This window comes from Lethenteron reissneri, chromosome 37, assembly GCF_015708825.2.
Source record: "Lethenteron reissneri isolate LAM-NWPU_2019-01 chromosome 37, ASM1570882v1, whole genome shotgun sequence".
Lineage (NCBI taxonomy): Eukaryota > Metazoa > Chordata > Hyperoartia > Petromyzontiformes > Petromyzontidae > Lethenteron > Lethenteron reissneri.
In genome coordinates this window covers 13,692,432-13,708,675 of record NC_083815.1, presented here as the reverse complement: position 1 = coordinate 13,708,675, position 16,244 = coordinate 13,692,432, and the positions used below count along the sequence as shown (strand labels likewise).

The 16,244-nt window shown below is 47.1% G+C and overlaps 1 protein-coding gene across 1 annotated transcript in view; it reads left to right on the top strand.

Annotated features, from left to right (window-relative positions):
• LOC133351461 (mitochondrial glutamate carrier 1-like) overlaps nucleotides 1-16,244 on the top strand; it is a 100,435-nt gene that overhangs the window by 67,588 nt on the left and 16,603 nt on the right. Inside the window, exons 5-9 of the mRNA XM_061566688.1 lie at nucleotides 6,099-6,189; nucleotides 10,309-10,427; nucleotides 14,333-14,570; nucleotides 14,733-14,887; nucleotides 16,057-16,132. Coding sequence (XP_061422672.1) covers nucleotides 6,099-6,189; nucleotides 10,309-10,427; nucleotides 14,333-14,570; nucleotides 14,733-14,887; nucleotides 16,057-16,132 — 679 coding nt within the window. The remainder of the gene's footprint in view (nucleotides 1-6,098; nucleotides 6,190-10,308; nucleotides 10,428-14,332; nucleotides 14,571-14,732; nucleotides 14,888-16,056; nucleotides 16,133-16,244) is intronic.

The following is a 16,244-nucleotide window of genomic DNA, read 5'->3' as shown; positions in this document are numbered from 1 at the left end:
GTTTTGCCGTGTTTCAGATCTGACTTGTGCTCGCGGACATGATCAGAGATATGACGTTTCGTTTCTCCAATGTAACAATCACCACAGCTGCAACTCAGTTTGTAGACTCCAGGGTATTGTAAGTCAGGAATGACATCTTTCACAGATGGAATTAGATCACGGATTTTATGTACTGTACTGAATCGGACTTGGATCTTATGTTTGTTTAGAATTTTGGAGATCTTTTTGGTCACGCCTGCTATGTATGGCAACGTGATAGTTTTGATCGGAGTTTCAAGTGGCTGTTTCTGTATGGTGGGAGAAACAGCTTGGCGGATGGTGCGGTCAGAGTATCCGTTCATCCTGAGGGCCCGATGTACATGTCTTAATTCACTGGCTAGGTGGTGTTGGTCAGAAATGTCATGAGCTCTGTGGTATAGCCTTATGATGAGATAATTATTTTGAGATGGGTGGTGGTGGGAATCAGGTTTCAAGTAGGAATCTGTGTGGGTGGCTTTCCTGTAGACAGAATGTCCCAAGGATCCGTCAGGTCTCCTCTCAAACAGAATATCTAAGAATGGTAATTTACCATCTTTCTCCACTTCCATGGTGAATCTGATGGATGGATGTCTGGAATTGATGTGGTCCAAGAAGTGGTTCAATGCTGGGAGGCCATGTGGCCAAATGACGAAAGTGTCATCCACATACCTCTTCCACAGGGAAGGACGCAGGGTGGATGTCTGGATGGCGTCTGATTCAAACTTTTCCATGAACATGTTGGCTATCACTGGTGACAAGGGGGAGTCCATAGGGGTACCCTCATTCTGTTTGTAGAAGGTGCCATTCACCACTGCCACGGCTAAAGCAATTAATGTACTCCTCAATGTTAAATGTATTAATATATTATCAACTGTCCCTTCTGTATGGGATACAGTGTTGCCCCCTCGCATGCCTGGGTTTTCTCCAGGTGCTCCGGTTTCCTCAATCATCTGTAAATATTAATGAATTGGCTGAAAACATCAAAATATATCGAGGACCACAGAGCTTGGGCAATGATTGTTCGTGCCAGCTCACCACCTGGCTGCTGCGTTGCCTCTTGTCTGTGGTTTGTCATACAATTTGCACGTAAAATATTTAACGTGTGTTTTCTGTTCACTACATAATCATATTATCACATTCCTGCAAAAGAGTTGCCTTGTTGAATCAGGTCACAACGGTGCCCTTTCTGCTTCTTTGCCTGCATTGCTCCACTGTAGAATTCCCTCCCATTGTCTCTATTTCCCAAGCTCATACGAGTGTAGTGAGCGACCTCCGAGAAACGTCGAGTAGAAGGCTTCTTATTTATTAAGAGCACACTGGGCGATACATTATGTAACGCAGCGACACATAGGCGATCCTAACACATAGCCCCATCTCCGGCTTCGTTACGCTAGCTGTCCGACTAGCGCAGCGACGTCGACGGAGACGGTTTTGCTGAAGATAGCCACATGGCCGGGGACGAAGAGATGACGAAAGCAGCGACGCAGACAGGACCCAGGACCCGATCGAAACGTGTTGCGATCGAAACGTCATAGTTTTTTGTTATTTTCTTTGAACCTATCTACGTGACTTTACCGAAAGACCCAAGAATATGTTTAGTAGACTTTTAAAGTTCCACGTCTTATACTGTAATGGAATAAATAGATTTTCACACTCACAAATTTCTAATACATCTCGATGAATGTCTGGTTGTCTTTACCTGATAGCCAAACCGAATGTTCACCTAATGTTGCTTTTACAGCGTCCATATTGAATGCTCACGTAAAATAAACGCACAAGTGTGACGATTAATGCAGTGGCTTTAAGCAGGCAGCAGCTCCGACTCCTGTCGACTGCAGTTATATCTGATGCACACACGCACACGCAGAGTGGTCCCAACACCACACACATACAACTCTGGTAGGACTGTGTGCACGTGCAGGCCTGTAACCTTAAGGCTCAATTCACTCGAAAGTGCATATGTTTTTAAATATTAATTGATTACGCATTGCCTCCCATGTAAAATTCATGTAGTCTGATCTCTTGCGATATATTGCAGCTAGTGGTCATATTACTTGAGGTGGAAACATTTTGGAAACTTATTGCGCAGCGCCCATGTTGCACGTTCTTTTTTAGTTTAATAATTCATAATTATATATTTGGACAGTTTGGACTGGAAGGTTTTTTTCCCTAACCATATAAACCATACTTTAATATACAGGCACGGTTCAATGACTATTGGTCGCTCAAACTCTGCAAACATGCACAACATAGAGAAGCAACTCGAAATGACATCTTTCAACATATTTCCCTCCCATTAAATGAACATTCACCCGACTGAAGTGCACTGACCTAACCAACTCTAATCGTATCACCTAACCCTTTCCTGCTTTAAACTTTGGAAAAAGATAACAAGGAAAACATATAATTGCCCACACACTACTCCACCAGTTTCAGAGGGTAGGGGGAGGAAATGGTGGGGAGGAAATGGTGGAAAGGACACAGTGAGAGGGTCTAAGCCCCCAGAGCCTCACTGCTGGTTGAGCGCTGCGGTGGTGAGATGTTAACTCCCTCGCCTGTCTTGGGTTCGAACCCGACCCTGGCACCTATTTTTTGGGAGTTTGCATATTCTCCCCGTGGTCGCATGGATTTCTCTTCGAGTCCTACGATTTACTCCACCACATTTAGAATCGTGCGAGTAATTGGCTGCTATAAATTTCCACATAAGCCACTTCATTGGGCGATCATTTGTGACCAGGTTGCTTCTGAAAAAGAGCTATAAAGTTCAGTGTGCCTTACCTGGCAAAATAAAAAAAATAGTTTATAGTTTACCGGTCCTCGGCCCTTTCTAGGACCAGGGCCGGCAGAGGCTGTTGGTTGCAGGGTTGAGTTGAGGCATCAACGCCACCAAGGTGCCTCTCGAGGGGTCCACTTCGATGGAAAGCCTCGCTTTATATCGATTGTTGGTGGCTTGTTCTCACGCGTGAGGTGATGCATCCATACAGTATCTCATGTCGGTTATATTCACAGTGTTCCAAGAGATTGAAGCAGTGCTTTTCTATAACCCAGTGGTGAGAATTCCACCTTTCTATTCTGTCTTATCAGCAGAGGGTGCTAATGGGATGAAGGCTGATATTATAGAAGCATCTATGAACCATGTGTAACAGGTATTATTGCCCACAATTTGCTGAGGTGCCATGTAATAATTTAACATTGGCATTTGGTATAATTTTTAAACAAACCATTAGATGATAGGCTGACTTCGTTGGTATTGGTGCCCATGCAACAAATAATTCGGAAGGCCTACCTCTATGGCCTCTATGTGTGCTATGAAGAAACGCCATTTCCCAAAACTTTTCCGCTTACTTTTCCTTTCAGGGCCAGAGTGTCATCGATGAAAGTATTTCGTGTTGCATTTCTAAGTGAAACATAAAACAGCGACTACAATTGGTGACTGTTAAGCAGATGTGCCTACCGAGGCTTATCCACCGCGTGGACGTGTGTGGGAGTGAGTGGCATGAGAATCCTCCCATGCTTCAACGGGGGCCCATTGTGTCCTCCGCTTGTTCCCTGCCGTCATCTTTCAGAGATCATGGGGTCCGATGAGATCTCTCCACCTCGTTCCCTTCCGCCTTGCACTGGCTTCATGGCTGCTGCCTTCGCTCATCACCCTCTTTGCTCGATGGCTTTCCTTAATCGTGTTGATCCAGCCAATATTTGCTGTCCCTCTCCTTCTTTACCCGTGTGCTTGTGCAACGCCATGCATGCCATTCTTTTGGGTTTCATGAAGCCCCACTGCCCTCACTCCCAGAGCACCACAGATTTAAGCCGTCGTATTGTGCGCTACAAGCAGACCCGACCACTACAAATTTTAGCTGCCTATATTGTATAACAGAAATGTACATTGTTTAATGGTAATTAACCTTTCAAATTGCCTGTGGCAGTGGGTTGCATGAGACATTATTATTAGTGTTCTCTGCACTACTTTACATGATGAGGGAAAATTCCACTTAGCTTGTTAAGTGCAACTGCAAATGGTTTTCGAGACTGCAAACCGTGTGTTTCTTATTTTAATTGCATAGTTATTGTGTATAGGAGTGATTTGAAATGTATTTAAGGACAAGCCTTTGCCCTTCCAAGGACGGGTGTATTTCAGTAAATCTTAAACTTGCAAGCGAAGAGCAGAGCGCAACGTGATATTCATTGCATCACTTCGTGTGCAATTTGTAAGGCTGCGGTGACACAGACTTATTCATTTAAAGGTTATAATCCCTTGTTCATCATGACGTCCTTTTACTTCTATGTCTCAATAGTGTTACGGAGATCGTGCGACGTGAGGGTTCTGCCTTTGTAGTGAGGGTTGTAAGTTGATGCTGAGGAGGGGGGAGGAGGGAGGCGCCTCGCCCCCCCCCATGTGGAGTGACATCACCCGCTAATTAATATTACATTATTAATGAGGGGGGGGGGGGTGCTACATGTGCAGTGACGTCACCCGCTCATGATTATTAATGAGGGGGGGGGATCCATGTGGAGGACGTCACCTGTTCATGAGTATTAATGAGGGGGGCTGGCCGACGTGAGTGACGTCATGCGCGGGATACACAGACATTCTTGGCTCATTATAGTCGTAAATATTCAAAAAAGTTTTACAAAATAAAAACCTGGCATGAATTAAATTACCCACAAGACGTTTGCGTGACACCGTGGTAAGGTCACACACCGGAAGTGGTCCGTGACACCGTGGTGAGGTCACACACAGAACGTGGTGTGTGACACTCTGGTGAGGTCACACACAGACCGTGGTGTGTGACATCGTGGTGAGGTCACACACCGGAAGTGGTGCATGACATCGTGGTGAGGTCACACACAGACCGTGGTGTGTGACACTCTGGTGAGGTCACACACAGAACGTGGTGTGTGACACTCTGGTGAGGTCACACACAGAACGTGGTGTGTGACACTCTGGTGAGGTCACACACAGAACGTGGTGTGTGACATCGTGGTGAGGTCACACACCGGAAGTGGTGCATGACATCGTGGTGAGGTCACACACAGACCGTGGTGTGTGACACTCTGGTGAGGTCACACACAGAACGTGGTGTGTGACACTCTGGTGAGGTCACACACAGAACGTGGTGTGTGACATCGTGGTGAGGTCACACACCGGAAGTGGTGCATGACATCGTGGTGAGGTCACACACAGACCGTGGTGTGTGACACTCTGGTGAGGTCACACACAGAACGTGGTGTGTGACACTCTGGTGAGGTCACACACAGAACGTGGTGTGTGACACTCTGGTGAGGTCACACACAGAACGTGGTGTGTGACACTCTGGTGAGGTCACACACAGAACGTGGTGTGTGACATCGTGGTGAGGTCACACACCGGAAGTGGTGCATGACATCGTGGTGAGGTCACACACAGACCGTGGTGTGTGACACTCTGGTGAGGTCACACACAGAACGTGGTGTGTGACACTCTGGTGAGGTCACACACAGAACGTGGTGTGTGACACTCTGGTGAGGTCACACACAGAACGTGGTGTGTGACACTCTGGTGAGGTCACACACAGAACGTGGTGTGTGACACTCTGGTGAGGTCACACACAGAACGTGGTGTGTGACACTCTGGTGAGGTCACACACGGAACGTGGTGTGTGACACTCTGGTGAGGTCACACACAGAACGTGGTGTGTGACACTCTGGTGAGGTCACACACAGAACGTGGTGTGTGACACTGGTGAGGTCACACACGGAACGTGGTGTGTGACACTCTGGTGAGGTCACACACAGAACGTGGTGTGTGACACTCTGGTGAGGTCACACACAGAACGTGGTGTGTGACACTGGTGAGGTCACACACAGAACGTGGTGTGTGACACTCTGGTGAGGTCACACAGAACGTGGTGCGTGACATCGTGGTGAGGTCACACACAGACCGTGGTGTGTGACACTCTGGTGAGGTCACACACAGAACGTGGTGTGTGACACTCTGGTGAGGTCACACAGAACGTGGTGTGTGACACTCTGGTGAGGTCACACACAAGACGTGGTTTGTGACACCGTGGTGAGGAAACTCACCCGCCTTTGCCTTTTCCTAGGTGCGGCCGTGAACCTCACCCTGGTGACGCCGGAGAAGGCCATCAAGCTCGCCGCCAATGACTTCTTCAGGAACATGCTCAGCAAAGACGGGTGGGTGAGACACTGCCCTCTGGCCTCCCGCCCGGGATGCGGCTCGGCCCGAAGCACGTGCACTCGCCGGCTCGCCCCTCAAATGAAAGTAAACGGTGGCCTCGACTAAACGGAGCTCTACAGTCAAGTGTGGCGTTCTCTCTCACACAGTCTTGCACTGTGCTCACGGGATTTTGTCAGGAAACGTGCACAGCTGCACATTTCATAACATACCACCCTGACCCTCAATCCAGTAACTTCGTCTAAATTGGCCCCGTTGTAGAAAGGGCCTCCAATGAACGCTTCTGCTTAAAGGCTATACCACTGAATGTAAATTTGTATTTTAAGTACTATACCTTATGGGGCCTCATATCCCAGTTCGAGGTTTACTCAGCTAATATTATCTTTGGTGAATAAAACTAGTACAGCTTTGTAGGAATTTAACAGTAAAGCAATCCATTAGAGTAATTTGGATTGTTTACTGGTGGCTTAGGGCTATGTTTGAGTGCCAGAGGATGAAAACGATACCACAGAATGAACTCTGCTGCATCTTCTAAAGTGGTGCATGTAGTACGCAAAAAACCCCTGCCTTAATAGCATAATCTTACAATCCCACGTGTTATGCAGATTATCATTATTGTATCAATACACCAACCTCTGCTACCTCCATAATCTCACTTCCGATACCTCCCGTAAAGGTGCACGAGGCCCATTCCTTATTGCTGTCATCAGCAGCTGCGTGTTTGGAATGTTCACCTCATTGTCCATCCCCAGTGAAGGTGCTGCTCGCAAACCTGCATCGTCCATATTCTACCAAAACTGTCTCGGTTGCAAGCGATCCATTTTGACCCCTGGGTGTACTGCTGGTTGCAGTGAACACATACTCGAGTGAGATGTTGAACAGAGTGGGAGACAATTTACAACTCTGCTGCAGAACACTGATTCCTCAAATCACTCTCATGTCTCCCACTTTAACCTCACACAAACATGGGTGTCATCATTGCTTAGACTGTGCCGTACCAGCAAAAGAGTTGCCTTCCCTCCTAACAGAATCATATGCTTGTTTAAACTTTCCAAAACAAATACAATAATTAGTTACACTTTCTAAACTCTTCTGTATTTGCTTTTTTGTAAAAAATAAGGACTCCTTAACATCCTCGCTCCAAGCCCACTGGTCTTTCCTGCATGATGATTACATCTACTTGTTTATCCTGTTGAGAAAAAACTTTGGTAAACACTTTCCCTGGAATGCTCAGTAAACTTATCTTCCTAGAGTTAGCACACTTACTTCTGTTCCGTTGCTTAATTATATCATGAGGGGCCTTTTCCACTGCTTTGGCCACTACGGCCTACACCTAGCAACTCTGATTGCATTGGCAGCTCCGCCAGTGTCTGTCGACGACAAGCATAATGAGTGAGCCACAGGGCTCCCTTCTCACCGATCTGCCAGGTCGGGGACTGCCGACTTCTTAGTTGCCCGTGTTCATATGGATTTGGTTGTAAATGCCATTGGGTTAACCTGCAGGGCCCGAAAAGTTCGTGTTTTTTGCACCGTACGTTTTAAAGTAATAAATGTCACAGTTTCTCCACTTAAACTATCACCAGAAATTACTGTTTAATCCCGGAGACAGGGCACATCTAGGTGAACGATGTGTCTAGCAGGCAGATGGCAACTGTTATTATCTTGGGCCTTGTGCAAACTACCTCGGTTGTACCGCTTGTAACAAGCACAAGAGGGCGCTAATAGGAAGGATGGCCAGGCAAATGAGTTTCAGTGCTCTTCCTGCATGCGCATTTCAGGTGAAAATGACGTTTGACAGAAGTGGTATTCAGAATAATTATTGTGACATGTTTATTGCACGTGTGTTATTGGCGCATGTTAAAGTGAGAATCTAACTGTTGCAAAGTGGTGTGTCGGGGTGCCACGGTGGCAAGATGTTAACTACCTCACGTGGGATACAGGAGGTCGTGGGTTCGATCCTGAACCTCACACCATTATATCTGGAGTGTGCATGTCTCTCTCCCCGTGATTGCGTGGATTTTTCTCCGGGTCTCCTGGTTTTTTCCCTCCACATTTATAAACGTGCGTTTAGAGCACTGGGCCGCTATACATTTCCACGTGATGAGTCACTTCGTTAAGCTTGTTTAGTTTTAGTTAATTTAGTTTCGAAAAATGCCATTTTGTAGATGCGCTGTGTGTCCCATTGTAATTAACCCCTGGCCTCTCTAAGTGCTGTGAACTGACAATGCCCATTGCCCGAAACGTCCCCAATTAGATATTTTTTGAGGCCATTGTTATTGACGAATGTGAGTTTTTTTGGGTATTTCTGCTTGTGCACCACTGTCAATGAAGTCTCACCGAAATAACCTGTAAAAAAATATTCACGCAACCTACCCCACAACTGATGCCTACTTGTGCACAATAACTTCTGATATTTTTATAAAATAGACACGATTGGAATTTATTGAAGCTTCGGATGATTGTTTTATACATTATTCACTTTTAGAAATTCACCCGCTGTGACCGTGCATGGTGACATTGTGTTGTGATTTGCTCCAAGGAGCGTGCACTCCTTATCTATATTAGGAAATGCAGACTCCCCCAATACTGCTGGGATATATTATACATTCCACAGTCCGCTATGGTAAAGTTATATTTGTTTTCATATAGCATCAAACCTGAAAGGTGATATTCACATACTGGACTGGACTTCAACATTCAGCAGATTATCCAGGAGATTGTAAACAGGGCCTCAATTGTGCAAAATTTACGATTGGTGGTGTTCCTGGGAGCGACTTTTCATCTTCACAGCGAGTGAGTGGCACAAGGGGGAAGTTCCCAGCTCGCCTTCCCTCCTCACCTCAGCCCTGGCTTGGACACATGTGCTACTTTTGAGACACAGTGGGAATTAGGGATTACACTTTCTTACAGTCCCTAATCCAGGGGTGTCTAAACCTTCCGATGGCCAGATTGACTGATGTGTTCATAGCCACAGGCCACAGACATGCAACATACCTCCATAATATGTAAATATACTTAAGTAAATATTATGTAAATATAATTACGCGATCTAACCCAAAAAAAACTCGTACGTGTTAAAATGAAACGTGTACCGCATGCAATTACGAAATAAGATTTATAGGAGATATATGCATTGACATATGATGGGAGAGATGCAGTCATAAGAGAGAGATAGAAGAGAACAGCATTCAGACTATATATGAGCTGGAAATATGATTGTCAGAATAATTTGAGATAAGATACATAATATAAGAGATATGATATAGATGATTTAACATGCATTAAGATATAAGAGATAGGAGCTAGTTGTATTCACAATCGAGCCAGAAAGGAGAGCTATAAGATGTTTTCAGAAGAAACAGTAGGAAGAGGAGAGTGATTATTCAGTAGAGATAGATAGAGAAGAGAGTTGCATTTTGAGACGAGATGGAGAGGTTGGAAAGACGTAAATATTCATATAAAATAGAAGACAGATATTGACTTATTCAGAAGACATAGGGGACAAAAATGAGAGAAAATATAGAAGAGTCATGAGCGAGATGTACAGAGGTATAAACACACATGTACAATACTCAAGCATTCTGCTGCCTAAATCCCAATGTATTTAATTTGAAAGGTGCGGAGTAAGATTGAGTGATGCTGGCTGTGGGCTAGATTAAATAAGCACATGCTCTGGGTTTGGGCCATATAGCCTAGTTTGTACAGCCCTGATAACGTTCAATTAGATCATATACATGCGCAGGAAATGCACTTCTTCATTAGATGCCAATTAAATATGTTACCAGTGTCTGCTGAAGACAGCAAGACAACCTGTCCATGCATCGTGGTATTGTCTTGTGCAGAAGCGTGTAGTGGGACATTACTTTCCTCATCGTTCGACATTGTAGTGTAAAGTGCAATCACGTATCATGGAAGTGGTGTTCTTTTGTGCCCTATTTGTGCCGCTACGCATTCTCATCCAGCGATACATTTCCATCGCGGTTTGCTATTAATTACCAGGACCATTGCATTGTCTTGCATAATCTTAGTGTGTAGGGTGCTACTGCTGTGAGGTGTGCCATCCCGCGTTTTTGACAGCGTGCGCCGTCCGCGTGCTGCGTTGCGCCGCTGTGACGCAGGAAGAAGTTGACGCTGTTCCGGGAGATGCTGGCGGGCTGCGGAGCCGGCACGTGTCAAGTGATCATCACCACACCCATGGAGATGCTCAAGATTCAGCTGCAGGATGCTGGCCGCCTGGGTGAGTCCCTCTCGCCTGGCTTCCGTGCATTGGTATCGGTTAGGCATTGAGAGACGTGAGTTGGAGGGAACCCCGTGGAAGTAAGTCTGAGCATTTATTATCGTGTACTCTTATGAACTAAACTAAAACTAAACTCTTTTTATTTTACTAGGTAAGGCACACTGAGGTATATAGTTTTTTTTTCAGAAGCGACCTGGCCACAAATGATATCCCAATGAAGTGGCTTATCATGTGGAAATTTATAGCAGCCAAATACTCTAAACGCGTGTTTCTAAAGGCAGAGGGAAAAACCGGAGTACCCGGAGAAAAATCCACGGCACCACGGGGAGAACATGCAAACTCCAAATATGCAGGCGTCAGGGTCCAGATGGAATCCGCGGCATCCTGTATACCAGGCGAGGTAGTTAACATCTTGCTACCATTGCGCCCTAGTCCAGGCCATCACAAATGCGCACTCATCACACATAGTAAGCTCTTAGGAACAACTCTGTTTTAAGTCTCTTGCAAAACTGCCTCAGGCTCAGGGATGGAACCCAGACCGTGAGTTGTTAACTTCTTCCAGGTCTTTGGGCCGGAGACCCTGAAACTGCATTAGCAGTATCACCACACAAAGTTCACACGTGATATGTACAGAAGATCACTGTGGGCTGCGGATTGTAGACGGTGTCGATGTGGGGTCTGTTCAGACCGGTATGCACTGATCGGCAAGATAGGACGGAGCGGATTTATGCAGACTCGTGTGTTTGCTAAACGATGTGTATAATGCAGGGGGTTTGGAGAATAATGCCAAGAGTTGTTATTGTGCTATCGTGGAAAGTAGTTGACAAACTGAATACATAATTTGGCCGTTGAGCACCATTGCGTGCAGAGACTGTTTGGTAAAGGTGCATGGTGGAGTTCGGGAACTTTGTGTGTACCCAGAAAGTGTTCTAGATGCAGTCCTGAAAAGGAGGGTAGAGATGGGTGAGCGAATGTGTGGGAGGAGAGAGTTGGAGGAGAGCGTTGGAGGGAGGAGAGTGCTGGGGGAGAGCGTTGGGGGAGAGCGTTGGGGGAGAGCGTGAGAACTCACAGGACCAGGATAGCCTCATTGCATGAGTGGCGTGGGATCACAATACAATTGGTCAACACCATCTTTGGGCAAGGATTAGTGTCAGGCCATTGCATCGTGATGTAGTTGGTGGAATCTGTTTGCCCTGTTTTAACTTTGGATTGTTCACCATCTCAGAAGGGTTTACAGTACACTCTCCATCTATTCTGTGCGGGAGAATGGCGGGAACAAAAGTTTAGGCACATTTTTTCTGGAAAGTTTCCATCAGCAGAACGTTCCACAGTTATAGAATGCAATAGGTTCATAAATTGGGATAGAATTTTTTTGTGCTGCAGTATAGGAACATGAATTGTAACACATTTTTTTATGATGTTAATGTTCATTAAATTGTCCTTAGGTGGGCAATTATGCTCGGGAAATGTGCAAGCAGTGTGTAGATGTGAGTGGGCGGATTTTAAATCGTCAGCACTAATCTTCGATTAGGGAGTAAACCATCTTGCTCTCGCACGATTATTTGGGATTGTGGCTCGTTCGCAGATGTGGCTGTGTGGCTCAGAGCACTAACGATCCCGTCTCATTCAATACTTTCAAGTTTGTGAGCCCAACTGAAATACCAACATTTAAAATGCTTCTCTAAAAGATCGTGGTTTATTCATTCGGTCCCTTCATAAACAAAAGCAGGGACATTTCTTCCAATTATGTGGATTCAATGCACATGTACAGCCTTTAAAAAAATTGTATAAACTCTTTTTTTTACCAGATGAGGCCCACTGAGCTATACAGCTCTTTTCAGAAGGGAGTTGGCCACAAATGATAGCTCATCGAAGTTGCTTATCTTGTGCAAATTTATAGCAGCCAAATACTCTAAACGCATGCTTCTAAACATGTTTAGTTGTTGCTAAACCACTGATGGATTGTGTGGTTATTTGACCTTACTTTACCATGCTGTCAGTGGTGGTTGGTGAAGGTGAAGAGAATAGACATTGGAGCACATTACTGTACATTTCCACGATGCGTGATGCTGCACCGCCCTCTGCTGACAGTATAGCCCTGCCGATGATGGGGCCACGTGGATTAATGGCTTTGTGATGTACATTGTAAGTTCTGGTGCTAGACAAACGGAGTGAGAAAAATCGAAGAGTGGGGCGGTCATCGTAGTGCCAGTTTTTCACAGAAAGTCCCTGCACTGCACACTGGACCACAATGCTCAATATGCAGCTCGAGGAACTGTGTGTGCCACAAAGCCCTGTCACATGAATTACATTGGGTCGCTTGTGTCGTGGCATCATTGAACGTTGTGTGTAACTGCCACTACTTATGGCCTATAGTAACGGCCTTGAGCCAACCGGGGGCAGAAGGGAAGCTGATGGAGATGAGTGAGGCCGTTAGGCCAAGATAAACCCCAGTGTAGCTCGGGACCAGGGGTACAGACCCCAGACCCCCAAGAGGGGGGCTGCGGGATAACGTCACGCTCCAGGCCCCTCCAGACGGTTCCAGAAAGGAGGAGTGGCTGGGGGCAGAGTGAGCCAGAAAACGGTATAAAAGCCGGTCCCCTGAACGGGCCCGGCAGTCGTCGTTTACCTGAAGATCTATGAGCCACCCCAGAGACCTGGCGCTGCCACCTGGAAGACCTGTTGCGAAGAGCCCAAAGGGCAGAACCCGAACCCCTGGCTAGGGTCGGGATAAAAGCTTAACCAGTGTAGGGTCAGAGCTTAACCAGGGTAGGGTTAGAGCGTAACCAGTGTGAGGGTAGAATAGTCCGGAGGAAATACCTCCTTAGTGTATCGGGTGGAAGGGGCCGTACCCCTTTGTGTTATGTAAATGTTAAATAAACGTGCTGCCTCCAGAAGAGAGAAGTCTCCTCAAGTTTTGCACCCACTACACTTGTAAGATAGAGGTCATGGTTTTAAAAACATGCATGAGCAGGCTATGAGACAGATCGGCTAGTGATCAGAGAGGCTTTGGCAAACTGGTGCTAATGCAAGTTAAGGTAGGGGTGAAGGGACGGGTCTTGGTTAGCTGGCCATGAGAGGGATGGCTGAACGGATCGGTGAGTGAGCTATGAGAATGAACGAATTGACCGGTGAATAGGCTGAGATCAAGAGTGAAATGTGAGGCTAAACACAAGTCTCTTGTGGTTTATGTTCCCTAGGTGAGAACAATTAACCATGTCGCTAAGTCTTGCTTTTTGCAAGCAGTCTTTCTGTAAATTACATTTGTTATTGCAGTTTTAATTGGCCAATCATAAATCTGATTTAGTTTTCCTAGTTACATTCAAAATGATCCCTACTATCATACTTTGGCATAATTATCACTTTTTTCCTTTTCAACTAGATGGAGAGATGGACCAGATTCATGCCTGTAGGTGGTCCAATACAAAAATGAATCAATTTCCTTTTCAAATACATTGGCGTTGTTCCTTTCATGATGGTGTGCAATCAGCCAAGCTTAAGTTAAATGCTGGCCAGATACTGGCTGGGTTGGTTCTGTGCAAAAGCCGGGCCAGGACGAGTATCCCCACAAAACTTTTGCATCTGTTTTCCTTTGCAGAGTTCTACCTGAGGAGTTCCTATCATGAAAGAAAAAAACAAAACTGTCTGCGGTGTCCTTCGCAATTCCTCTGAATTTGTGTGACCTCGTTTAACCAATCTCAGAGTTTTCGTGCGACATTACTTTGGGACAATTTTTCACCCGAGCCACTGACCCATAATGCAACTCTCTCCGCAGCATTGCCGCTTCATTGTAAAATGGAGCTATGTAGACTGCAGCATCTGATTTCTGCCATTAGACGTGGCCGTTTACCGGCTTCAACGCCTCTTCCTTGCCTTTCGCATTGCACGCCGTGCGACGGACACAGTGGCGCAGAAAAGCCTGTTTGGATCGGCGTCCGTGGGGAGCGCCGGAATGAGGGAGGCGGCAAGTGGAGCGAAGCCGCCTGTGCCGGGGCCCGTGCCAGGGCCTGTGCCACCGAGCCGGGGCTTCTCGAGCGGGACCCCACTGGGGGCGTCGCGCTCTGCCATGCAGATCACACGCGACCTCCTGCGCGCACAGGGCATCGCCGGCCTCTACAAGGGCCTGGGGGCCACCCTGCTGAGGTACATGAACGGTACCACACGCTGAGCCACCCTGGCGTGGTGAGTGAGCAATATGCATTGACACACTGACCCACCCTGTGCAGTATTCCCCACCGAAGCTGATGGGTGGATACCGAGTTTAATACTTAGATAATGATAGTGGGGCATGTGGTGTCTGTGCAGGGACGTCCCTTTCTCAATGATCTACTTCCCGCTCTTCGCGAACCTGAACTCGCTCGGGGTGACTACGCCGGGCGAGCGCGCGCCCTTCTACCATTCCTTCGCCTCGGGCTGCATCGCGGGGAGCATGGCGGCCGTCGCGGTGAACCCCTGTGACGGTGCGTCCCACCGACCGGCATTTCTCGCCGCAGCGCCATGGCACAACACCGCCGTGGCCGCCGAGGCCTGACTCATGACAAAGACAAAGATCCCCGTTTTACCTTAGTTTCGCCTTAACAGACTGTTGGGGCAAGTGCTGTTAGCGAGCAGCCCTTATGAGGGCCAGTACAGCACACGAGGGAGTGGGTGGCGAACACCACGCCCGGCCGCCTTTGTTTCCCTCGTGGCGATGTTTTCAAACAGCACCAATTACTCATTTGAGGCTGAGTCGACCTAGAGGAGGCCCAGGACTGGTTCAAATTATCGTTAATAGTGTTGGCCATAAGCGGGAATCGAACTCGGGTCGCCAGGTTTGTAGCCCAGTGCGCTAACCGCTACATTACTGCTCACACACGCACACGTGCGAGCACGCTGTGGCTGCGTTGACACACGCCGATCAATGCACTCTCAAATTGCTCCGTTGGAATATACACAGCAGTTGTCACCCTCCTGCACCTCCATGTAGCACGGTTGGCTATGTATGGTGCGAAACAAGTTGAACATACATACTCCTGAAAAATAATCATGAGAGTCAATAAGGCTTTCCTAGATTAACAATTGTAATATCAATAAAACTCACTGCGGGGTGCCCCGAGTTATCCAAACTCAGAATGTTTCACCAATTTTAGATATATAGATTTTTTCCCACGTGGGAGGAAGCTGTCGTGACCACGGAAGACCCATGCACACGAGTGCATAACTCTCAAATGCCACCATACTTATGCCAGATGCGTGCTCCGTATCCAGCAGATGGTGCTTCATGCATGGTGTGATCGACGAACCCAGCCTACAAACCACTGGATTACGGGTGTGCATCTTCACCACTCCCAGTCACTGTTTTATGAATGGTTAAATAAGCATAGGTGACAGATGTCCTATCACTGTGTGTGCTCCAGTCAGTGGCTTATGTGTCCATCATCCATAGGTTCCCTGCTATCTGGGGTCTGTTGCATCGCTCCAAAATGGCCTCTGCCTCTCCTCCACTCAGTTCGCATGAACCATTAGCATTTGGGTCCTTAGCGATTTGACTCATCCAGGATAGGCAAGGGGTAAGTAGAGTGGAGAGGTATGCACCGGGGCTGCGATGGGGCTGCAGTGCCCCCTCCTAACTTCGTCCCTGTGACTGTAGTGATCAAGACGCGGCTGCAGTCGCTGCAGAGGGGCGTGAATGAGGACACCTACACAGGGATTGTCGACTGCACCAAGTGAGCAGCTACCTATTCCCCAACACAAGCACCACTCACTCACCCGTCTCCACCCACCTTGTGCCACCCACCTTGCGTTGGGATGCCCCATGGATATTTTTTTCTGACATGC